This window comes from Podarcis erhardii (assembly GCF_964252035.2).
Source record: "Podarcis erhardii genome assembly, chromosome: 2".
In the NCBI taxonomy this organism is placed as follows: domain Eukaryota; kingdom Metazoa; phylum Chordata; class Lepidosauria; order Squamata; family Lacertidae; genus Podarcis; species Podarcis erhardii.
In genome coordinates this window covers 125210823-125237392 of record NC_138498.1, presented here as the reverse complement: position 1 = coordinate 125237392, position 26570 = coordinate 125210823, and the positions used below count along the sequence as shown (strand labels likewise).

The 26570-nt window shown below is 40.1% G+C and overlaps 1 protein-coding gene and 1 long non-coding RNA gene across 2 annotated transcripts in view; both read left to right on the top strand.

Annotated features, from left to right (window-relative positions):
* The window catches only part of LOC309334655 (uncharacterized protein), a 47031-nt gene extending 20824 nt beyond the window's left edge, over positions 1-26207 (top strand). The window contains exon 5 of the mRNA XM_081849154.1: positions 23475-26207. Coding sequence (XP_081705280.1) covers positions 23506-26169 — 2664 coding nt within the window. The 5' untranslated portion in view covers positions 23475-23505 and the 3' untranslated portion in view covers positions 26170-26207. The remainder of the gene's footprint in view (positions 1-23474) is intronic.
* Positions 6749-22733, top strand: LOC309334753. Its single transcript, XR_014153246.1, has 3 exons — positions 6749-7245; positions 9922-9991; positions 22166-22733. It is a non-coding gene; the product is annotated as an uncharacterized lncRNA (long non-coding RNA).
* Positions 26208-26570: the final 363 nt, after the last annotated feature.

Sequence of the window (26570 nt, the reverse complement as noted above, 5' to 3'; positions counted from 1 at the left end):
TCTCTAAGGATGGGAGACTACCAAAGACCTTTTTTGAACTGACTGACACAATGGACTTGATTGACATTTGGAGAACAAGGAACCCTCTGGAAAGGGAGGGGACCTTCTTCTCTGAAGCAAAAATGACATGGACTAGGATTGACCAAATATGGATTTCCAGCAATCTGGCACCAAGGGTTAAAAATACAGAAATCTGCCCAAAAACCTGCTCTGATCATAATGCAGTAAAGATGGAAATGAAATTGATAACAGCTGGAACTTTCAGATGGAGAATGAATGACACCCTTTTTAGAGATGAAGAAATTTTAAAAAAGGCCCAAAAAACTCTGAAAGATTACTTTGAAATAAACCTTAGAACAGATCTGGAAAGAAGAATAATATGGGACGCAAGTAAGGCTGTCATGCGTGGTTTTCTAATTCAACAAAATTCGATAAAAAGGAAACAACAAAATGAGAAGAAAGAAAAAATCTGGAATCAGATGAAAGAAGGAGAAAAGAAACTGAGGTCAAAACCAAAATCCCAGGAGATTTTAAGAGAAATAAAATACTACCAGACCCAATACATGGAACTGATGAACCAAGAAATAGAATGGAAAATAAAACAAATGAGGCAAAAAACTTTTGAATCAGCAGACAAATGTGGGAAATTGCTGTCATGGCAATTGAAAAAGAGGCAAAAGTTGAATACTGTGACGTCCCTTGAAGTAGAGGGGAAATTTGTAAACAAACCAAATTAAATTAGTAATTGTTTCCAAAGTTTCTTCAAGAAATTATACGCACAAGGGCCGAAAGATGAACAAGAGATAGAAGAATTTATTAAAAAATATGGACTATCAAAGATCTCGGAAAAAAATAAAAGGACTTTAAATGAAAAAATTATGAACCAGGAAATTGAGGGTGCCATCCAGAATATGCAATTGGGAAAATCACCAGGGCCAGATGGACTGACGGCGAGATACTACAAAGCAATGAAGGAATGGTTAATACAACCATTGAAAGAAGTGTGTAACCGAATCTTGGAGGGGAAAAAGGCTCCTGAATCGTGGAAAGAAGCATTCATCTCACTTATACCGAAGACAGAAACTGAGAAACATCAAGTTAAGAACTACCGCCCTATATCACTCTTAAATGTGGATTATAAAATTTTTGCAGACATTTTAGCAAAAAGATTTAAAAAAGTGTTGGTAGAGGAGATTCAGAAAGACCAAACAGGCTTTCTCCCAGGGAGACATATGTCAGAGAATGTAAGGAATATTATAGATATTTTGGAACTATTGGAGACTGATTTAAATAGAAAAGCAGTATTGATTTTTGTGGACGCGGAGAAAGCCTTTGACAATATTTCTTGGAGTTTTATGAGGAAGAATCTCCATGGGATGGGGGTAGGCCAAAGCTTTGAAAACGGTATAGGTGCAATATATTCAGAGCAAAAAGCTAAATTAATTGTGAATGGTGTAGTTATGGATGAAATCCCAATAGAAAAAGGGACACGACAGGGTTGCCCAATATCCCCTCTATTATTTATATCGGTCCTGGAGGTGTTGTTGAATATGATTAGAAGGGATCAGCTGGTTGAAGGAATACACCTCGGAGCTAAACAATATAAGTTAAGAGCATTTGCAGACGACCTAGTTCTGACATTACAACAGCCAGAAGTCAGTACAAAAAGAGTTTTAGAATTAATTGAAATATTTGGTCAAGTGGCTGGTTTTAAACTAAATAAGCAAAAGACAAAGGTACTGGAAAAAAATCTAACGATGGGGGAAAAAGATAGCTTTCAAAGGGAAACTGGTTTGGAGATAACAAAAAAGGTGAAATATCTGGGGGTGAATTTAACATCCAAAAATATGAACCTGTTTAAAGACAATTATGAGAAATGTTGGTTAGAAGTGAAGAAAGATCTTGACACATGGTCTAGATTGAGATTATCCTTGTTAGGCCGAATTGCTGTTATTAAGATGAATGTATTGCCGAGATTGTTGTTTCTGTTCCAGACATTGCAAATTATAGACAAGATGGATTGTTTCAAGAAGTGGCAGAAAGATATATCTAAATTTGTCTGGCAGGGCAAAAAACCCAGAATAAAATTTAAGATTTTAACTGATGCAAAAGAAAGGGGGGGTTTTGCGCTGCCGGACTTAAGACTTTATTATGAAGCAGCAGCTTTTTGCTGGTTGAAGCGATGGCTACTTCTTGAAGACACAGATACTTTAGACTTGGAAGGGTATGATAACAATTTTGGCTGGCATGCATATCTATGGTATGACAAGGCAAAGATATACAAAGGTTTTAAAAATCATATTGTCAGGAAAGCTTTATATAATGTTTGGAATCGATATAAGGATTTGTTGGAAAATAAAACACCCAGATGGTTGTCACCAATGGAAGCTAGAGCGGTAAAAAAACTTAACATGGACTCTAATTGGCCAAAATATAGTGAAATTATAGAATATGATGGCGAAAAAGTTAAATTACAGAGCTTTGAGAAATTAAAATCCAAAGTTCGAGACTGGTTACATTACTATCAGATAAATGAAACTTTTAAGCAGGACAAGAAACTAGGATTTCAGAAAGAGAGGTCAAAATTGGAAACAGAACTGTTAGAGACCAATACTAAGAATTTGTCTAAAATGTATAACTTGTTGCTGAAATGGAATACACAGGATGAAACAGTTAAATCAGCAATGATTAAATGGGCACAAGACTTAGGTCATGATATTATGTTTGCTGACTGGGAACAGTTATGGACCACAGGACTTAAATTTACGGCATGTAGTGCCTTGAAAGAAAACATAATGAAAATGATCTATAGATGGTACATGACTCCAGTCAAGCTTGCAAAGATATATCATTTGCCCAGTAACAAATGCTGGAAATGTAATGAATGTGAAGGAACTTTTTATCATCTTTGGTGGACCTGCCCAAGGGTTAAAGCCTACTGGGAAATGATCTATAATGAAATTAAGAAAGTCCTTAAGTGGACATTTGTAAAAAAACCGGAGGCTTTTCTCTTGGGCATGGTCGGCCAATTGGTACCAAAAAAAGATAAGATCTTTTTTATGTATGCAACTACAGCAGCAAGAATACTCCTAGCAAAGTATTGGAAGATGCAAGAACTACCTACTCTGGAAGAATGGCAGACGAAGGTGACTGAATTTATGGGACTGGCAGAGATGACCGATAGAATCCGTGATCAGAGGAAGGAGACGGTGGAAGAGGACTGGAAAAAATTTAAATCATATCTTAAGAACTGTTGCAAAATTTCGGACTGATAAAATGTCAAGGGTTAAGAATTAGAGAATTATAGTTGGAAATATTTAAGTTAAGAAAATCATGAAGGAAATCAAATTTTGAAAAGGAATGAAGGATTGCTAAAAATTTTGGACACAGGGGTGCAGGGAAGGGGAGGCATGGGGAAGCCATGTATTGTTTGTTTGTTTGTTTAATTTTGTGTTTTTTGTTTTATGAAAATTAATAAAAATTATTTCAAAAAAAAAGAGATAAAAATTCTTTCTTTTTTCTGCAGTTAAGAGTTGTTAATGGTTTGCGCATCATAAGATTTATATCATACCTGCTGTAGTTTTTAAGTTTCTATAGTTTCCTTCAATATATACCATAAATTTATTCCAATCGCTAATAAACCTTGTATTTTTTTGGTTTCTATTTTTTTGCGTCATTTTTGCTAATTCAACATATTCAAATAATTTTGTTTGCCAATCTCTGACCGTTGGGGTATTTGAACTTTTCCAATTTTGTGCAATTAATATTCTAGCCGCTACTGTCGAATATTGGAATAGTGTTTTATCTTCTTTTTTAATTTCATCCCCAATTATTCCTAATAGGAAGGCCTCTGGTCTTTTAGGGAAAGTGTATTTAAATATTTTTTTTAACTCGTTATAAATCAGGTCCCAAAATTTCTTCATTTCCTCGCAAGTCCACCACATATGGTAGAAATTGACTTCTTTAATTTTACACTTCCAGCAGGCTTTATTTCCTGTTTTGTACATTTTTCCTAATTTTGCTGGTGTGATGTACCACCTATGCATCTTTTTTTCTAAATTTTCTCTAAGCGTGACGAATGCCGTGAATTTCATTCCATAACTCCATAATTTCGACCACTTTTCATATTCTATATTGTATCCCAAATCCATTGCCCATTTTGTCATAACCTCCTTTATTTCTTCATCTTTAGTGTCCCATTCCAATAATATATCATACATTTTGGATAATAAATTGGTTTTGCCTTCAATTATTTCTATCTGAAATTTAGATTTTTTCTCACTTATCCCTACTTTTTTGTCTTCCATCCATATTGCGTTTATTTGATGATACTGCAGCCAGCCTGTTAATTTGTCTTTCAGCTCTTCATATGTTCTCAATTTCCAGCCACTTTCTGATCTTATCAGTAGGTCTTCGTAGGTCAATCTTTCTCCTTCCATATTTGCTTTTTTGGTTGTTAAAATGTCAATTGGTGATAACCACCAGGGCGTCTTCCATTCTAAAAGTTTTTTATTTTTCTCCCAAACTTCATATAGTGGTCCTCTAATAATATGACTTGAAAACCCTTTATGTACCTTTTCTTTATTTAGCCACAAGTAGGTGTGCCAACCGAACCTATTGTAGAAACCTTGTAGGTCTAACAGGTCGGTGTTTTCCAAATTAATCCAATCTTTGATCCAACAAAGGCAGGAGGCCTCGAAGTATAATTTCAAATTTGGCACCGAGAATCCCCCTCTTTCTTTTGGATCTGTGAGTAATTTGAATCTAATTCTCGGTCTTTTCCCTTGCCATATAAATTTTGAAAGAGTTTTCTGCCAATCCTTAAACATTGTGGAACCTCTAATCACAGGGATGTTTTGGAACAAGAATAACATTCTTGGGAGTATGTTCATTTTTATTGCCGCCATCCTTCCCAACCACGAAAGTTTCACTCTGTTCCATGTATCTAGATCTTTTTTAATTTCCTTCCATGTTGTCAAGTAATTATCCTGAATTAAGTTTATATTTTTTGTAGTTAGCCAAATTCCTAGATATTTTATTTTTTTAGCCACCTTGATTCCATTCTGTATCTCTAATTTTTATCTTTTCATCTTTTCCCAGATTTTTAGTCAGCATTTTTGTCTTTGATTTATTCAATTTAAAACCGGATAGTTTGCCATATTCTTCTAATATTTCCAGGGCCTTACTGACGCTTTTTTGCGGCTCTTCTAGGGATAACATCAAATCGTCTGCATACGCTTTTAGTTTGTGTTCTTTCGTTCCTACTTTGATCCCTCGAATCTCTGGTGTTGCTCTTATTTTGTTCGTAATTACCTCTAATACCATAATGAATAAAAGCGGGGATAGAGGGCAACCTTGTCTTGTTCCTTTTTCAATTTTAAATGAATTTGTTAAATTGTTGTTTATAATCAATTTGGCAGATTGATTCGTATAGATTGCTTTTATTCCTTCCATAAATTCACCCTCTAGCCCTGCTTTCTCCATGCTTTTTAGTAGGAACGGCCATAAGACATTGTCGAATGCCTTCTCCGCATCGATAAAAATCAGCGCCGCAGGTACTTCATTCTTACACTCCAAATATTCAATGATATTTATGGTATGCCTTACATTGTCTTTGAGTAACATATTTGGAAGGAATCCTGCTTGATCCTTATGAATTAGATTTGCTAGATATCTTTTGAGTCTACTTGCCATTACCTCTGCGAAGATTTTGTAATCGTTATTTAATAATGATATGGGCCTATAGTTTTTAATATTAAGTTTGTCCGTATTGGGTTTAGGGATCATCGTGATGTAGGCCTCTTTCCATGTTTCTGGTAACCTTCCTCCTCTCAATATATTATTCATAATGTCACATAGCACTGGTGTTCATTGATTTTCTAATACTTTATAATATTTAGCTGACAATCCATCTGGTCCCGGGCCTTTTCTTAATTTCATCTTTCTTATCGCATCCTGGACCTCTTCTACTTTTATGGGTTTATTTAATTGGGTTCTTTCTTCCTCTGTTATAATCTTCCCGCTGCAGTCTTCTAAGTATTTTTCTATTCGGATTATTTCTTTCTCTACCTTTTTATGTGTCCAGGGCAGTGTCTACCTTTTTATGTGTCCAGGGCAGTGTCTACCAGCTGCCTCTGGTATGCAGGCTGAGACCCTACCTGCCTGCAGACTGTCTCTCCAGAGTGGTGCATGCTGTAGTTATCTCCCGCTTGGACTACTGCAATGCGCTCTCCGTGGGGCTACCTTTGAAGGTGACCTGGAAACGACAACTAATCCAGAATGCGGCAGCTAGACAGTTGACTGGAAACGGCCAAGACCACATAACAACACCAGTCTTGAAAGACCTGCATTGGCTCCCAGTATGTTTTCGAGCACAATTCAAAATGTTGGTGCTGACCTTTAAACCCTAAACGGCCTGGGCGCAGTAGACCTGAAGGAGCATCTCCACCCCCATCGTTTTGCCCGGACAATGAGGTCCAGCGCCGAGGGCCTTCTGGCGGTTCCCTCACTGCGAGAAGCGAAGTTACAGGCAACCAGGCAGAGGGCCGTCTCAGTAGTGGCGCCCGCGCTGTGGAAAGCCCTCCCATCATATATCAAAGAAATAAACAACTACCTGATGTTTAGAAGACATCTGAAGGCAGCTCTGTTTAAGGAAGGTTTTAATGATTGATGTTTTCATGTATTTTTAATATTCTGTTGGAAGCCACCCAGAATGGCTGGGTTTAATAAAAAATAAAAAAACAGACCCTCAACTTAACTCTATTAAAATGATGCAATAACAAAAGTAAATAAGGAAAGAATAAGTGTGCAGCTGCCACCCTGCTGTGGAGGGAAACATAAATCCATCAGCTCATACACAAACAGCAAGCCACCCGCTCCCGCCCCCCATTTCCACTCTCCGCTGTGGGGAGAGAGGCGACTTGGGGGGAGGAGGGGGCCATTTCCCGACGGAGCCCCAAGAGCAGGAGGCCAAAGGTAGCGCCATCTCTTCCTGTTTCCATCCCAACACAGGCAGGGGCTGCTCTGCGAACGTAGCTCTAGAGGCGCACGCCTGCGACAAGGAACCCAAAGTGTCTATAGGTCGAAAGTTTCCAGGGGGCCCAAAGTGAAAAGTGGGAGGTTTTCCGAAGGGGAGGAGGGGTGTGGGTTGACTAATTCCCCTCACCCCCCTACTCCGCTTTATATTGCGGGGAAGGGAACCGGAACAGCGAGGAAGGGAGGCGGAGGTCCAGAGAGGACAAAGAGGTAAAGAGGCTGCGTGGGAAAGGGGGCGACTTAGGGGGAAGGTAGAGAGGAAAAGACAGAGACCCCTCCCGGAAACAGAGCCATAGCTATGGGGGTGGGCTAGACGGGGGGAGGGTGGTTTTTCGCACCAGGCGACGCCTCCAGCAGGGCGCCGTTGAGGATGTCTTTGTGGGGATGCAAATATTCCCAATTGGGTCTTTGACTCAGGGGGAAATCCAGCCTAGTTTCACCCCTGCCCGCAAAAAAGCTCCTGCGCCTTGAGGGAGAGATGGAGGCCACGAAAGGGTTAAAGGAAGTGAAATAGGCCTTGATAAAGGACCCCCCCCATCTCCCGCCTCCCTGCCCGTCGGGAGGCCTCTCTGGATGGAGAGGTTGGTGCGCCGGGGAGAGGGGTGAGCGGTGCCAAGGGGGTTTCTGGGCACAGGGGAGACTGTGGGACGGAGGGAGGTGGGCAGAGGAAGTTGGGGGGCTGAGGGAGGAATGGCAGCATCCCTGGGGGATAGAAGGCCTGCAGAGCAGAGAGGGACTCTTCCTTTTGGAGAGATGTCTCCATCCTTGGGCGCTGGAGGAGGAATTTCTGGTGGTGGGTCTGCCTTGGCTTCTCCCTTCTGCCCACTCTGCCTGATAAGGGAGGGGGGGGGGTCCACTGATTCCCTCTCCCTTTCCTCCCTGGAAGCTCAGTCCTCTCTCCACTGATCCTCGGCTGCATTGCTGTTATTGTTGTTTAGTCGTGTCCAACTCTATTTGCCAGGAGGTGATGGGACCAGTGGCCATGATCTTGGTTTTTTTGATGTTGAGCTTCGGACCATATTTTGCGCTCTCCTCTTTCACCCTCATTAAAAGGTTCTTTAATTCCTCCTCACTTTCTGCCATCAAGGTTGTGTCATTTGCATATCTGAGGTGGTTGATAATTCTTCCGGCAATCTTAATTCCGGTTTGGGATTCATCCAGCCCAGCCTTTTGCATGATGAATTCCGCATATAAGTTAAATAAGCAGGGAGACAATATACAGCCTTGTCGTACTCCTTTCCCAATTTTGAACCAATCAGTTGTTCCATATCCAGTTCTAACTGTAGCTTCTTGTCCCACATAGGGATTTCTCAGGAGACAGATGAGGTGATCAGGCACTCCCATTTCTTTAAAAACTTGCCATAGTTGCTGTGGTCGACACAGTCAAAGGCTTTTGCTTGGTCAATGAAGCAGAAGTAGATGTCTTTCTGGAACTCTAGCTTTCTCCATAATCCAGCGCATGTTTGCAATTTGGTCTCTGGTTCCTCTGCCTCTTCTAAATCCAGCTTGCACTCCTGGGAGTTCTCAGTCCACATACTGCTTGAACCTTCCTTGTAGAATTTTAAGCATAACCTTGCTAGCGTGTGAAATGAGTGCAATTGTGCGGTAGTTGGAGCATTCTTTGGCACGGCCCTTCTTTGGGATTGGGATGTAGACTGATCTCCTCCAATCCTCTGGCCACTGCTGAGTTTTCCAAATAGTCAAACCCTTGGTCCACCTTGGAGAGGAGAAGAGAGAAAAAGCTGGAAGGTCCTGAGGGGGAGGAGGGAGGAGGAGGCCTTCTCCAAAGCGGCTCTTTGCTTCTGGAAGCCCCTCCCAGGAAGTAAGCAGAGACTTCTTCCTCTCTCTCAGGCTTCCATTCTTAAGTGTTTCCACTGCATGGTTAATCGATGGTGGTGGTGCTGATGATGTATATATACCAATCTAGGAATATGGGAGAAGGATGCTATAGAAAGGCTTTCAGGGTTTATATATAAGTATATCCAGAAGGCATTTCTATTACAGTGGTGCCCGCAAGACGAAATTAATCTGTTCTGTGGGTGTCTTCGTCTTGCAGGGTTTTTCGTCTTGCGGAGCACCGCTATCAAAGGCTTAGCGGATAAGCGGTAATTGACAGATAAGCGGCTATTAGCGGATTAGCGGATAAGCGGCAATTTGCAGATAAGCGGCTTAGCGGCTTTCAGAAAAGGCAAAAAAACCCCACAAGACCCCGAAAAAATTTCGTTTTGCGAGACAACCCCATAGAAAAATTCGTCTTGCGAAGCGGAAAAAAAATCGGAAAGCCCTTTCGTCTTGCGCGTTTTTCGTTTAGCGGGGCATTCGTCTAGCGGGGTACCACTGTACTTTTATTTTTTGTAGGCAATGTCAGAGTGGGTTACAAACTGAGATACAATCTATCAGCATCCAAAGATCCATAAGCCGCCCCAGTCTGGGGCGTTTCCATGATAGACAATGCCTGTGGCTGGAGGCTCTACACCAAGGGCTGTGCATCTGCAGGCCTGGAATTGCCAGTATTACAGGCAAGGGGTGTGAGATTGCCAAATTTACAGACTGTATGTGAGTGAGAGTTTGTGTTTGGGACAATAGTTTACAGCAACCGTGTAATTTACTCCATCAGTAACTTTTCATGAACCGATATTGCGGTAGGAATTCCAAAATAACTACGCAAAATCTACAAAGAGACTCTCAGGATAATGGAGATTGCGAATCTTCCTGCTCCACAGTCCACACCCTCAGCCTGCAGCCCACAAACGCTGAGGCCATAATTCTTTCATTAGCCCTTAATGGGACACCAGCTACTTTGTTATACTTTCTTCAACACATGAATATTATTGAATACTTTTCCTGTGATGTAAATGGCACTTCCGTTTTACTTATTCCGCACAGGAGAGAATCTGATCTGCAAGTCTGAGCTCAACTTCTTCCTTGAAACAGAAAAATAAAGAGACTTTGAGAGGTATGTCCTTCCTCTTGTCTTTGAGACTGTATCTTGTAGGTCTCGTTTCAGTTTGTGGGAACATGAGAAAAGTCCTGCTGGAGTAGGATCAGGGCCCACCTCGTCCAGCATCCTTTTCTCACAAGGACCAGCCAAGGAGAAACCCCCCAGCAGGGCCAACAGCTGTCTCCCCACTCAGGACTCCCAGCCCCTGGGATTCAGATGAATAATTCCTCCGTAAGGGGGGGGAGGGGGAGTAATAGCTGGGAACTGAAGGACTGCTACTGAAGTGGTGGGTGGTTCTGAGAAGGTGGACACAATGGAGCCGCCTCAGGAAGTAAATGGTGCAGGATTAGGGAATGTGTGCAGTTGGTTGGAGTGTATCAGGAAGATGTTACACATCACGGAGGAAGGGGGAAACAATGCAGATATTTAGCTTTTTCAGAGGAGGAGGAAGATGGAGAAAGTGTGTCCCTCCAGATGCTGTTCCAGTAGAACTCCCATCATCCCTGGTCGTTGGCCATCCTTGCTTGGGCTGATGGTTCTTTGAGTCCAACCACATCTGGAGGCCCAGAGGTGTCGCACCTCACCATAGATGGTTCCTCTAGGAGCTCAGACTCACTTGGGAGGTCCAGGTGGGTATAGATACCAAGGGTTACTGAGACACGTTTTCAGGGATTATGATTGATACGTAGACTCCAAATCCAAGGTGCCCACACTAATTGAAGGTTTTGATGATACCCTCAAAGAGGTCTGGTTTATATTCCAGAAGACGGCCAACCAGAGGATAGATCTGAAGGTTCTGAACAGAGTTACAATCGAGATTCTGGGTTACAATTCAGGCTGAGAAATGGAGGCAGGGGTCCTAAATGTCATCTAAAGATGGTTTCCCCCCTCTCTTCTGGTGGAAGCATCTCTGATTGTGCCTCCTCTCTCCAAAGTCACATTCTTTCCTTCCACCCCCTTTTGTTGACATCCATCTGCCTCGAGACACAATGTAGAGTCTCCATGAGGTTGAAGTCAAACTGGGGTGTTAGAAGCACAGACATGACCCCCGCAGAATACAAGCCTGGGCAGTGTGTGTGGAGGTCCTGGGCTGCCTGCACGACAAGGCCATCTTCTCCAGCAGGGTGGCCCCATTTAAAAATGCAAAAAGTTGTTGAGCTTTTTAAAAATACAAATTCTCCCCCCAAAAAAGAGCTTTTGAGCTTTCCTGATGTTTCCCACCATAGGAATCTTTGGAATGTAATGGAGTATTGCAACAGCGGTTTTGCCTTGTGTGGGTGATAAATCTCAGTCTGTACACAGGCTTCTTGCTTAATCTAAGAAGGCTTTATTATGTACAGAAAAATCATCATAAATCACCCCGGAGATCGGGCGGACATTCTCTCCGGCTCAACAGCTAAAAGCGAAAGTAACTCACACGCAAAGAAAGATTCCTGTATGTGAACAAAACCAGGCCTCAGGATGTGAGACGTCACACAGAACTGTTTAACCCTGTAAGTTCTGGTTCTCCTCACAAGAAACGGCAGCCTTGCCATACGTCTGGGTGGACCTTTTGCCGATCTTGTGAAAATCCTCGATTCCCGGGGGGGGGGGGGGGGAGCAGACCTATGGCAGCCCTACCTTCTCAACCTTCTTGATATGGTCCAAAGGGAAGAAGAGCAATATTTTTGGCCCCAGCTTGGCCCCAGGAGTTACCGGAAGGAGGCGTACAAGGACTCCACCCAACATGTTGCAATGTATTAGGACCGATAGACGCTCCATATAAAGCACTGCAGCATCATAAAGTACCATAAATCAGCCTTCCTACATACAGGGGAGAAGCCAGTGTGGAGAAGTCAAGCATACCTCTGTATACTAGCTGGCTATAGACCATCTCTTGGGATGCTGACTCACCACATGAAACTGAGTCAGCATTTCCACTTTTCATAGTGTTAACTCCTTGATACCCACAACACTCCAACACAATCGTCTTAAGGACTCCACTCCCGATTCGTGTAGGGTTTACTGCTTAGCCTCTTCTTTTCCTGAAGATATTCACGCAAGGCAGCAGAGGTTTAGGATCTTTTAATTGATTTTTCACAAACATAAATACAACTTAATCTTTTACAGTCATCTTTTTATGTCATCTTATTTACACTGCGCAAGTTCACACCCAAACTTCTTTCCTTCCCTGCTTCGGTTTTCTTTTTCTTTTTTAAAAAATATTTATTAAAGCTTTTTTAATACAATGCATAAAAACAAAACAGTATAACATATATCTCAACATAGTTTCACCACTTCTTTGGACTTCCTCACATCTCCCACTCCTACCTTCATTCCAATAAAATTTTGCCAGCAATTTATCATCTTAATTAACCAAATCTTAATAATTTAAATATAATCTAATAATTGTTCAAAGAATTTTAAGTTCTTAAATAGCTTATCCTCATTACTCCATCTAATTTATTGGTGCCAAATAATTTATGATCCAGCATCCTTCTTAACATTCAACTAAGTTACAATGTTTTTGCAAATAAATCTTAAATTTCTTCCAATCTGCTTCCATCCTCTCCTCTCCCAGGTCTCGGATTCTGCCAGTCATCTCGGCCAGTTCCATATAGCCTATCAGTTGCGCCTGCCATTCTTCCAGTGTGGGTAGATCTTGGGTTTTCCAGTATTTAGTGATAAGTATCGTTGCTGCCGTTGTTGCATACAGAAAAAAAAAGCATACAGAAAAAAAAGGGACGCAGGTGGCGCTGTGGGGTAAAGCCTCAGCGCCTAGGACTTGCCGATCGAAAGGTCGGCGGTTCGAATCCCTGCGGCAGGGTGCGCTCCCGCTGCTCGGTCCCAGCGCCTGCCAACCTAGCAGTTCGAAAGCACCTCAGGGTGCAAGTAGATAAATAGGGACTGCTTACTGGCGGGAAGGTAAACGGCGTTTCCGTGTGCGGCTCTGGCTCGCCAGAGCAGCGATGTCACGCTGGCCACGTGACCCGGAAGTGTCTCCGGACAGCGCTGGCCCCTGGCCTCTTAAGTGAGATGGGCGCACAACCCCAGAGTCTGGCAAGACTGGCCCGTGCGGGCAGGGGTACCTTTACCTTTACCTTATCCTTGCTGCCGTTGTTGCATACAGAAAAAAAGTTCGGTCCTTCTTTGTCACCCTCTGACCGACAATGCCCAAAAGGAAGGCCTCTGGTTTCTTAAGGAAGGTATACTTAAATACCTTTTTCAGCTCATTATATATCATTTCCCAAAAGGCCTTCACTTTAGGACAGGTCCACCAGAGGTGAAAGAATGTTCCTTCATTCTCTTTGCATTTCCAACATTTATTGTCTCCATCTTTTTCTAATATCTCCCAATATTTTGGCCATTTGGCCTCCATATTGGGTCTTTTTCGGGCCTTAGCTTCCAAAGGTGAGAGCCACCTTGGAGTTTTGTTTTCCAATAAGTCTTTATATTTTGTCCAGACATTAAACACTGCTTTTCTGACAATGTGGTTCTTAAAGGCCTTATTGATCTTAACCTTGTCATACCATAAATATGCATGCCAACCAAAAGCATTGTCAAAACCTTCCAAATCCAATACGTCAGTGTCTTCGAGAAGTAGCCAGTCTTTTAGCCAGCAGAAAGCTGCTGACTTGTAATACAACCTTAAGTCTTAAGTCTTTTTACTTGCTTCGGTTTTCTTAGTTTATATCTTCTCTTGCAGATTCTTATTTACCTTCTATACACATCACAGGATTTATGTTAACTTTGCTACAGTATTTAGACTTCTACAGTTAATTCTTATATATGCAAGAAATATACCCCACTCTTCTTCAAACTTTGTCCCTTTTTTGGTCTCGAATTTTATAAGTCATTTTAGCTAATTCTGTATACTCAAAAATTTTAGTCTGCCACTCCATTACTGTTGGGGTCTCCTGTAATTTCCACTTTTGAGCCACGAGGATCCTAGCTGCAGCCGTAGCATATTGAAATAGTTTACGATCCTCCTTTTTCACCTCCTCCCCTATTATCCCTAATAGGAAAGCATCTGGTTTTTTAGGGAATATATACTTAAAAGGTTTCTTCAGTTCATTATATATTAGATCCCAAAACTTTTTCATCTTATCACATGCCCACCACATGTGGTAGAGATCCCCATCCTTTAGTTTACATTTCCAATAGGCTTTATTGCTCGATTTGTACATTTTTGCCAATTTAACTGGGGTGATATACCACCGGTACATCATTTTTCTAAATTTTCTCTTAAGTTGGAGCACGCTGTAAACTTCATACCTTCGTTCCATAATCTTACCCATTTATCGTAAAGACCGCACACTTTATCATGACTTCTTTTGTTAACTCATCCTTAGTGTCCCATTCCAGCAAGTAATGGTACATTTTAGACAAGAGTTTTGTTCTGCCCTCCAAAATTTCTATCTGGTATTTGGACTTTTTCTCACAGAATCCCATTTTTTAATCCTCTTTTAACAAACCATTTCACCTGGTGATACTGTAGCCATCCTGTAAAGCCATCTGTTATATTCTCATATGGTCTTAATTTCCACCCATTCTCCGTTTTCACTAATATATCTTCATAAGTTACTCTCTTTCCCTCCATATATAATTTTTTTATTGTTAACATATCTATCGGGGATAACCACCAGGGTGTGGTTCTTTCTAGTAGGTGTTTGTTCTTGTCCCATACATCATACAGGGCACCCCTAAAAATATGGTTTGTAAAACCTTTATGTATTTTCACATTATACCATAGATAGGAGTGCCACCCGTATCTATTATTATACCCTTCAAGATCCAACAAATCAGTATTTTTCAAAATTATCCATTCTTTTATCCAGCACAAGCAAGACGTCTCATAATATAATTTCAAATTTGGTAGTGAAAATCCTCCTCTCTCCTTCCTGTCAGTCAATAGTTGAAATTTTATCCTGGGTCTCTTCCCTTGCCATATGAATCTTGATAAGACTTCTTGCCAATCCCGAAACTGAGACGACCCTTTAATAACAGGAATCGTTTGAAAGAGAAACAGCATCTTCGGTAGAATGTTAATTTTAATCGCTGCCATTCTTCCGCTCCAGGATAACTTTAATCTATTCCAAATATCCAAATCTCTTTTAATTCCTTTCCATACTGGGGTATAATTGTCACTAAATAAGTTGATGTTTTTTGTCGTTAGCCAAATCCCTAAATATTTTACTTTTTTCACCACATTAATTCCACACTTTTGTTCCAGCTGTTCAGTCTCTTTTCTATCCATGTTCTTAAGCATCATTTTTGTCTTTGTTTTGTTTAGTTTAAATCCTGATAGTTTACCAAATTCCTCTAATTCCTCCAATGCTTTCCCAAGACCTATTCGTGGTTCCTCTAAAGATAATACAAGATCATCGGTACAGGCCTTCAGTTTAAATTCCTTTGTTCCAATTTTTATTCCTCGTATTTCTGGTGATTTTCATAACTTATCTGCTAATACCTCTAAGACCATTATGAACAGCAACATAATTTGTAATTTGTGGATTACAAAATATTTGCAGACATTTTGGCAAGTAGATTTAAAAGAGTTCTTAATGAAGTAATTCATAAAGACCAGGCAGGCTTTCTCCCAGGCAGACATATGTTTGCAAATACTAGGAACATTATTGATGTTTTGGAACTTTTGCAAACAGATATAAATACAAAAGCAGTGTTAATTTTTATAGACGCGGAGAAGGCCTTTGACAATATCTCTTGGAAATTTATGAAGGGAAATTTGAATGAAATGGGAGTGGGACGGGGGTTTGAGAATGGGATTGACGCAATATATTCAGAACAAAAGGCTAAACTAATAGTTAACAATGTGGTCACAGAAGAGTTCAAAATTGAAAAAGGAACACGACAAGGCTGCCCGATTTCCCCTTTGTTATTTATTTCGGTTCTGGAGGTGCTCTTGAACTTGATCAGAGGAGACCGGTTGGTGGAAGGGATTCAGGTCGGAGCGAAACAATACAAATTGAAAGCTTTTGCAGATGACCTAGTTTTGACTCTGCAGGAGCCAGAATCTAGTACGAAAAGAGTATTACAACTGATACAGGATTTTGGTCGGGTGGCAGGATTTAAATTAAATAAACAGAAAACTAAAGTGTTGGGAAAAAATTTGACAGATACAGAGTCGGAAAGGTTTCAGAGAGAAACAGAACTAACTATGGTTAAAAAAGTAAAATACCTAGGGGTAAACATAACAGCAAAAAACCTGAGTCTATTTAAGGATAATTATGAAAAATGTTGGTCTGAAATTAAGAGAGACTTGGATAGTTGGACAAAATTGAAGCTTTCTTTGTTAGGCCGAATTGCTGCTATCAAGATGAATGTATTGCCAAAAATGTTGTTTTTGTTTCAAACATTACAGATCGTGGACAAAACAGAGTGCTTCCGGAAGTGGCAGAAAGATATATCCAGATTTGTCTGGCAGGGCAAAAAGCCCAGAATTAAGTTTAAGATATTAACAGATGCGAAAGAAAGAGGGGGCTTTGCCCTGCCAGACTTAAAGTTGTACTATGAAGCCGCAGCTTTTTGCTGGCTAAAAGACTGGCTACTTCTCGAAGACACTGACGTGTTGGACTTGGAAGGTTTTAACAATGCTTTTGGTTGGCATGCATACCTATGGTATGACAAAGTTAAGATCAATAAGGCCTTTAAGAACCATATTGTCAGGAAAGCAGTGTTTAATGTCTGGACAAAATACAAAGACTTACTGGAAAATAAAACTCCAAGGTGGCTCTCACCTCTGGAGGCTAAGGCCCTAAAAAGACCCAATATGGAGGCTAAATGGCCAAAATATTGGGAAATATTAGAAAAAGATGGAGACAATTGGAAATTGCAGAGTTTAGAGAAAATGAAGGATAAGGTGCGAGACTGGTTACATTATGCTCAGATTAAAGAAGTTTTTAAAAATGATAAAAAGTTAGGGTTCCAGGTGGAGAAATCGAAGTTAGAAACTGAATTGTTAGAACCAAAGACTAAGGTATTATCTAGAATGTATAACTTGCTGTTAAAATGGAATACACAAGACGAAATGGTTAAATCGGTTATGATAAAATGGGCACAGGACATTGGGCATAACATTATGTTTGAGGACTGGGAAAGGTTGTGGACCACTGGGCTGAACTTCACCGCATGTAATGCTCTGAAGGAAAATGTAATGAAAATGATATATAGATGGTACATGACCCCAGTTAAACTTGCCAAAATATACCATTCGTCTGATAATAAATGTTGGAAATGTAAAGAAAACGAAGGAACATTCTTTCACCTCTGGTGGACATGCCCTAAGGTGAAGGTCTTCTGGGAAATGATATATAATGAGCTGAAAAAGGTATTTAAGTATACCTTCACTAAGAAACCAGAGGCCTTCCTTCTGGGTATTGTCGGCCAGAAGGTGTTAAAGAAGGACCGAACATTCTTTATGTATGCAACAACGGCAGCAAGGATACTCATCGCAAAAAACTGGAAAACTCAAGATCTACCCACACTGGAAGAGTGGCAGATGCAACTGATGGACTATATGCAACTGGCCGAGATGACAGGCAGAATCCGTAACCTGGGAGAAGAGAAGATGGAGGAAGACTGGGAGAAATTCAAGAAGTATCTACAAAAACATTGTAATTTGGTTGAATGCTAAGAAGGATGCTAGATTATAAAAAACTGGCCACCACTAAATTAGATTTGAAATTTGATGATAAGTGAGACTAAAGAAAATATAAAATTTTTTGGAAGAAGTGCTAGATTATATTTGAATGAGTGGACATGAGATTGTAAACAAGTTGATAATTTGTTTGGAAAAAACTTTTAACGATGTAAATGGGAGCGGGAGACGTGAGGAAGTCCAAAGAAGTGATGAAATTATGTCTGTGATAGAAGTAAGACTGTTTATTATTTGTGCATTTATATTTAAAAACTTTAATAAATATTTATAAAAAAAAAAAAAACATTATGAACAGCAACAGAGATTAAAGGGCATCCCTGTCTCGTGCCTTTCATAATGTCAAAAGACTCTGTCAGAGTATTATTTACAATTAATTTGGCAGTCTGATTAGAATAGATTGCTTCTCTGCCCTTCATAAATGAACCTTCCACCTCCATTGCTTCAATACTTTTCAATAAAAATTGCCACGACACATTGTCGAATGCTTTTTCTGCGTCAATATTAACGCCGCTGGTACTTCATTTCTAATTTCCAAATATTCTATTACATTTACAAGGTGTCTTACATTGTCTTTAAGTTGTTGGCCAGGAAGAAAGCCCGCTTGATCTTTGTGAATAAACTCTTTCAAGCTTCTTTTCAATCTACTTGCCAGTATTTCTGTGAACAGCTTATAATCGTTATTCAACAATGATATCGGCCTCTAGTTCTTGATGTTTAACCTATCAGTTTCTAGTTTGGGAATTAGGGTTATGTATGCCTCCTTCCATGTGTTTGGAATATTTCCTCCTTGTTAGATATTATTCATAACCTCACAAAGTACTGGAATTAATTGTTCATTCAGAGTTTTATAATATTTAGTAGAAAGCCCATCCGGACCTGGAGCTTTACCTACTTTCATCTTTTCGCAATTTGAATCTCTTCTGTTGTTGTTGATTTATTTCATTGCTCTCTTTCTTCAGCTGTTATTTGTTTCCCTTTATGATCTTTTAAATACTTTCCTATTTTTCTTGCTTCTTCATTCTCTTTCTTATATAATTCTTTGTAAAATTCCTGGAAGATCTTCTTTATTTCTCTCGGATCTTCTATTTGATGTTCTCCTCCTTTTATTTTATTTATCGTAGTCTGGTTTTGTTTTTTTCTTAGTTGCCATGTGAGGAGTTTCCCTGCATTATTAGCTGATTCAAAAAATTTCTGTTTCATAAATTTTGTTTTCCATTCGACTTCTTGATTTACCAATATTGAAAATTGCGTTTGTAGACTTCCGGGTTGGCGCCATCGCCGAATGGCGGGCTCCCTCCGTGCTCCGGAGGGAGCCGGCTCGGCAGGGGTTGGGTTCTACCGCGCCGGCGACGCGGGGACCCTCAAAAGCCATGGGAAAAGACAAGGAAGGGAAAAGATCGATCTTAGGGCAGGGGAATTGGAAAAAAGTGGGTTATTGACGATGAGTGTAAATTGGGGATAAGAACTTGTTGAATTTAATTGCTTATTTGGAAGATTTGGAACACAAGAGGGGGTGGGGAGGGGAAGTCCTGGTTATTGGAAGAAGTGTATAAATTGGATTTAATTTGTTTTACTTTGGAAAACCTTAATAAAAATTATTTTAAAAAAAATTGCGTTTGTAGCATTTTAATTGTTTGCTTTATCTGTTCATCTTTAGGTTTTATTGTTAGTTTCCTTTCACACTCTACCAACTGAGCCAAAATTTCTTCTTTTTTCTTTTCTCTCAACTTTTTCCTATAACTATTTTGCTGTATCAAGAAGCCTCTCATGACAGCTTTACTCGCATCCCAAACTATGTCCAAACTTGTTTCTTTATATGAATTCCATTTAAAATCTTCTTTTAAAGTCTCTTTTGCTTTTTCAATCACTTCTTGATTCTCAAAAAGATTTTCATTCATCCTCCATCTGAATGAATTTTGTTCTTTACTTCTTAGTTCTAAAATCATAGGGTTATGATCTGATAATGTTCATGGTAGTATCTCACTTTTCGCTATTCTTGGAGCTAAATCCCTTGAAATCCAGATTATGTTTTTTCCCAGCTTTGATGTGGCTCAGAGAAGAAAGTAAATTGTTTTGTGGTTGGGTGCTTAAGTCTCCAAATGTCTATTAGGTCAAGATTATCGACAAGATCAAAGAAAGTCCTTGGTATCTTGCCTTGCTTAAACTTTTTCTTTTTTCTTGATCTATCTACTTCTGGCATCACCACACCATTGCAATCTCCCATTAGTATTATCTTTTGATCAACAGTTTCTATCAGTCTTTCTTCCAGTTTCCTGTAAAATTCCCCTTTATTTATTTTTGGCACATAAATCCCAACCACACTGATTTTCTCCCCCTGGTAATTAATTTGGACTACAATTATTCTCCCTTCTTCATCCTTAAAAATTAATTTAGGCTCCCATTTCACTTTAATATATAACACCACACCTCTTTTCGTGTTAACATTTGAATTAATAAATTCCGTACCCAACCTTTTGTTTTTTAGAATATGTTTATGTTTTTTAGCTACATGGCTTTCTTGTAAACAAATTACATCAAGATTTTTTTTCTTCAAAACGTTTTCAACTTTATTACTCTTAGATTTCTCATTTAATCCATTCACATTCCACGTTAACAGTTTCAAAGTCATTTTTACGTATTTAGTTCTCAGCTATGAATTAAATTCAAATTCGGGTGGTTTTGTCCCCAAGGTTCACTTCCTCCTCCTCTTCCTCTTCCTCTTCGTCCTCTACTTCCTCCTCTTCTCCTTCCTCTTTTTCCTCCTCTTCCTCTTCCTCTCTTTTTTTCTTCTTCCTTCTTTCTTCCTCCGAGTCAATCTCCTTTCCCCCAGGTCTGTGAACAGCTCTATCTCCTTCCAACTTTCCCAACTCTCTCTCATATCTCCTTGAGAATTTATTTACCTCTTGAATATCAGTTAGCCTAAATCTTTTATCTTTATAATACAAAGAAATCCCCTCGGGGAATTCCCACCTATGTTGTATTCCATTTCTCTTCAACAAACTCACTAATGGATTGTATCCGTCCCTCTTTACTAAAAATCTAGGGGGAATTTCTTTAAAGATGATAATTGGCCTACCATCGATTACCAATTTATTTTGGTAACTCATTCTCAAGATTGCGTTTCTCATATCTAATGAATTAAAAATCATTAGACAGTCGCCTGGTAGTTTTTTTGATTTAGCCTTTAAGGATCTTTCTTTTATTCTAAATACGTTCTCAACCGTGTATTCAATTTCTTCTTCTTTCATATCCATCCATCCTGCCAATTCCTTGATCATTTTTATCTTTATATTTTCATTCATTTTCTCACTTACGCCTCTAAATTTCAAATTAAGTTGTTTCTGACGCATCTCCAATAGAGCTTACTGTCCCAGACCTGCTCCTGTGTTTTATTTAAATCTACTACTTCATCCTTGATTTTCTCCATCTCTCTCTTATTTTCTTTGACTTCTTTTTGAATCCTTTTCATTGATTCCTCAATGGTCTTGGATCCAACTGTCAAATCTTTAATTTTATTTGAAAGTTCTCCTACCACTTCCTCTATTTTCTTATCCAACGTTTCCTGCACTTCTCCTAATTTTTTCTCCATATGTTGTTCATTTTGTTTAAATTATTCCTTTATTTTTAACCACAAAATATCCAAATCTCTTCCTGTCTGGAAATTTTCCTTTCTCCTGGTTCCCCCCCATTTTTCCCCCCATTTCCCCCTGCCATTTTAGATTAATTACTGCAGTAAAATATTCTGTCCACCGGTGGGGTAGATGATTCAACCTGTGATGTGGTCCAAAAGAGCCAAGAGAGTAAAGATAAGCAGTATAAAATATAATCCTTGCATGCAATTTCACTCTATGCCTCTAGGTGTCACCCTCGGTTTTCCTCCACCCCCCACAATGACGTTCACTTTTTATCTCTTTTTGTTCCTAATTCAGGTTACACCAGTGTCAGTAGTACATAACTACTTTAAATATTAGTCCAACTCTAAGTTCATCAGAGGTCCTCTTCTGCTCTTCTGCAACTTGACAAGTCAGTCCTTCGATGAAGTTTCCGCTGGTCTTCAACCACTTGTTGACCTAATCCACCAGAGTGTAAATACAGGAAGCACTTTTTATTATTGTATCCCAGTTCAGTCTTTATTTCTAGCCACTTGCTGGCTTAATCCACAAGGAGATGTAGAATTATCAGATACTAGGGAACAGACCCTCCCTTTACTCCAAACTCAGTTTTTTTTCTAGCCTCTTTCTGGCTTAATCCACAAAAAAGTGCAAGAAGGGGACTGTATCAAACAGCCAAGTTTCAGGAGGGGAGTGGGGTTGTTTTTCCCCGGGGAAAATTGCAGTGAATGATAGCAACACAGGCTTTAAAGTGCTTATGGGTGTGGCAACATTTCTAATAATTAAGAACTTAAAGGTCCACATAAAATAAGACTGCCAAGTCTGTTTCTTCTTCACCTAAAATTCAATCTCTTTCTCCCCTTTGCCGGTCTAATATATCAAAGAAGGGATAAGTAATAACCTCTCTTTCTCTTTCCCCAGTCTTTTACCGGCAAGGACGTAGCAGAAAAACCACAAATGCAACCTTGAAAGCTCCACAAGCAGATGGTTTTAGTCAAAGATAAACGATGTTGTAAAAGGATTTATTGCAGTCTCTGAAGACTTTATGGGTTCTCCCTCCCTTTTCCTCCCTTTCTGCTTGAAGCCTTTTCAGACCTGGAGTGTTACTTTTCCTCCACCTCAAAAATATTCCCAAGAAAAGTTTACAAAGTACTTCTTTTTAACTCTTCTCTAATAACTTGTTTCAAAATGTCCTTTGCCTCAGTAAATTGTTTTGTTTTCTACTCACTCAGCAGGAGCTTTCACTTCCTTCTTCGTTCTTGTGACTTTAATCTCTGCACCATTTTCTCACCGCTGCAGGGACGGACTCCCTTTTTACATCCCTCAGCATCCGAATTTTATTTACTTGTATTGCAATTTTTCCAGGATAAATATATACTGTAAGCGTTTTAAATTCTTTTCTTATTCCTTTGGATGTTTGCTAATTTCATCTGAAGCTTGAAACAGCACAGCTGCAGGTTTAGGATCAGAGTTTTCCTTCTACTGCTTGGCCTCCCTTCCCAGTTTGATGAGCCCCTCACTTCCCTCTACGGCACTTGCATAAATCACTTGCTTGACCATTGGAGTCACTATTGGTCTTGTCTGCTCAATGGGCCAGAGCCTGTCATCACATGCAGTGAAAGTCCCCGTCTCACCAAGGGATTGAGACCCATCAAATATCCTCAACTGGTTTAGTTGGCCTGTCAAAGTTTTTCCTGGGTTGTGTGTGCTGTTGCATGCTGCCAGCTTCTAGGACCCACAGGTGAGAGCTGAGTACAAGCTGGGGATTAATGGTGGACCAATTACCCCAGAAGGAGCCCTATATGTCCCCCACGAGAGGTACTACCACAGCCCCAACACCCCAGGACATAATACTATTAATGTATTTGATGTCTCAGGAATAAATTTGTGTATCCAGCAATAAAACTAACAGCTTCATCCCATGAATGAATCAGTGCTAAATATCCAAGTTTCCATTAAGTGCAGTTATATATTGATGTTTAATATGGAGCTTCTTCAGTGTGACACAGATTCCGCATTGAAATAGAGGAGGTATGTCCAGGAGTGAGGCAAATGGAGAAATGACAGTGAGAGAGGCCTGGGCAGAGGATTTACACTAGGATAGTCCTGTGTCAGAAAACGGGCACGAGGTCAGGTGGCACATCATAATTATAAATACTAATTGGGATGAGTGCCAATTGAACTTGATGTGTGTCATATTCCTCTGTTCTCTCCCTTGAAACCCCAACAGGATTTTGTCTCCCTGCACTCTGAAGCAGACGATGGAGAAGACAGGCAAGAGTTCTGGGGGGCCATCTGTAAATTCAAAAGGAATAACGAAGAAACCATTTGAATGTATAGAGTGTGGAAAGAGCTTCAGTCTAAGGGGAAACCTTAGAATACATCATCGAACTCACACAGGGGAGAAACCATTTAAATGTATAGAGTGTGGAAAGAGCTTCGCTCATAGTGGGGAACTTCGACTACATCATCGAGCTCACACAGGGGAAAAACCATTTAAATGTTTGGAGTGTGGAAAGAGCTTCAGTCGAAGAGGAAGCCTTAGAATACATCATCGAACTCACAGAGGGGAGAAACCATTTAAATGTATGCAGTGTGGAAAAAGCTTCAGTCACAATTCAAGCCTTAGAATACATCAGCGAACTCACACAGGGGAGAAACCATTTAAATGTATAGAGTGTGGAAAGAGCTTCAGTCAAAGTGGAAACTATAGACTACATCAACAAACTCACACAGTGGAGAAACCATTTAAATGTATAGAGTGTGGAAAGAGCTTCAGTCAAAGGGGACACTTAAGACAACATCAACGAATTCACACTGGGGAAAAACCATTTAAATGTTTGGAGTGTGGAAAAAGCTTCAGTCACAATACAAGCCTTAGAATCCATCATCGAACTCACACAGGGGAGAAACCATTTAAATGTATAGAGTGTGGAAAGAGCTTCGCTCATAGTGGGAAAATTCGACTACATCATCGAGCTCACACAGGGGAAAAACCATTTAAATGTTTGGAGTGTGGAAAGAGCTTCAGTGATAGTGGGAAACTTCGACTACATCTTCGAACTCACACAGGGGAGAAACCATTTAAATGTATGCAGTGTAGGAAAACCTTCAGTCAAAGGGGACACTTAAGAAAACATCAACGAACTCACACAGTGGATAAACCATTTAAATGTATAGAGTGTGGAAAGAGCTTCAGTCAAAGTGAGAAACTTCAACACCATCATCGAACTCACACAGGGGAAAAACCATTTAAATGTTTGGAGTGTGGAAAAAGCTTCAGTCACAGTTCAAGCCTCAGAATACATCATCGAACTCACACAGGGGAGAAACCATTTAAATGTATAGAGTGTGGAAAAAGCTTCAGTGACAGTGGGAAACTTCAACAACATCATCAAACTCACACAGGGGAAAAACCATTTAAATGTATAGTGTGTGGAAAGAGCTTCAGTCAGAGAGGAAGCCTTAGAATACATCAGCGAACTCACACAGGGGAGAAACCTTTTAAATGTATAGAGTGTGGAAAAAGCTTCAGTCACAGTTCAAGCCTTAGAATACATCAGCGAACTCACACAGGGGAGAAACCATTTATATGTATGCAGTGTGGGAAAACCTTCAGTCAAAGCGGACACTTAAGACTACATCAACGAACTCACACAGGGGAGAAACCATTCAGATGTATGGAGTGTGGAAAGAGCTTCAGTGAAAGTGGGAAACTTCGCCTACATCATCGAACACACATAGGGGAGAAACCATTTAAATGTATAGAGTGTGGAAAGAGCTTCAGTGACAGTGGGAAACTTCAACAACATCATCAAACTCACACAGGGGAAAAACCATTTAAATGTATAGAGTGTGGAAAGAGCTTCAGTCGAAGAGGAAGCCTTAGAATACATCAGCGAACTCACACAGGGGAGAAACCATTTAAATGTATAGAGTGTGGAAAAAGCTTCAGTCACAGTTCAAGCCTTAGAATACATCAGCGAACTCACACAGGGGAGAAACCATTTAAATGTATGCAGTGTGGGAAAACCTTCAGTCACAGTTCAAGCCTTAGAATACATCAGCGAACTCACACAGGGGAGAAACCATTTAAATGTATGCAGTGTGGGAAAACCTTCAGTCAAAGCGGACACTTAATACTACATCAACGAACTCACACAGGGAAAAAACCATTTAAATGTATAGAGTGTGGAAAGAGCTTCCGTCAAAGAGGAAGCCTTAGAATACATCAGCGAACTCACACAGGGGAGAAACCATTTAAATGTATAGAGTGTGGAAAGAGCTTCAGTGAAAGTGGGAAACTTCGCCTACATCATCGAACACACATAGGGGAGAAACCATTTAAATGTATAGAGTGTGGAAAGAGCTTCAGTGACAGTGGGAAACTTCAACAACATCATCAAACTCACACAGGGGAAAAACCATTTAAATGTATAGAGTGTGGAAAGAGCTTCAGTCAAAGAGGAAGCCTTAGAATACATCAGCGAACTCACACAGGGGAGAAACCTTTCAAATGTATAGAGTGTGGAAAAAGCTTCAGTCACAGTTCAAGCCTTAGAATACATCAGCGAACTCACACAGGGGAAAAACCATTTAAATGTATAGAGTGTGGAAAGAGCTTCAGTCGAAGAGGAAGCCTTAGAATACATCAGCGAACTCACACAGGGGAGAAACCATTTAAATGTATAGAGTGTGGAAAGAGCTTCAGTGAAAGTGGGAAACTTCGCCTACATCATCGAACCCACATAGGGGAGAAACCATTTAAATGTATAGAGTGTGGAAAGAGCTTCAGTGAAAGTGGGAAACTTCAACAACATCATCAAACTCACAAAGGGGAAAAACCATTTAAATGTATAGAGTGTGGAAAGAGCTTCAGTCGAAGAGGAAGCCTTAGAATACATCAGCGAACTCACACAGGGTAGAAACCATTTAAATGTATAGAGTGTGGAAAAAGCTTCAGTCACAGTTCAAGCCTTAAAATACATCAGCGAACTCACACAGGGGAGAAACCATTTAAATGTATGCAGTGTGGGAAAACCTTCAGTCACAGTTCAAGCCTTAGAATACATCAGCGAACTCACACAGGGGAGAAACCATTTAAATGTATGCAGTGTGGGAAAACCTTCAGTCAAAGCGGACACTTAAGACTACATCAACGAACTCACACAGGGAAAAAACCATTTAAATGTATAGAGTGTGGAAAGAGCTTCAGTTGAAGAGGAAGCCTTAGAATACATCAGCGAACTCACACAGGGGAGAAACCATTTAAATGTATAGAGTGTGGAAAGAGCTTCAGTGAAAGTGGGAAACTTCAACAACATCA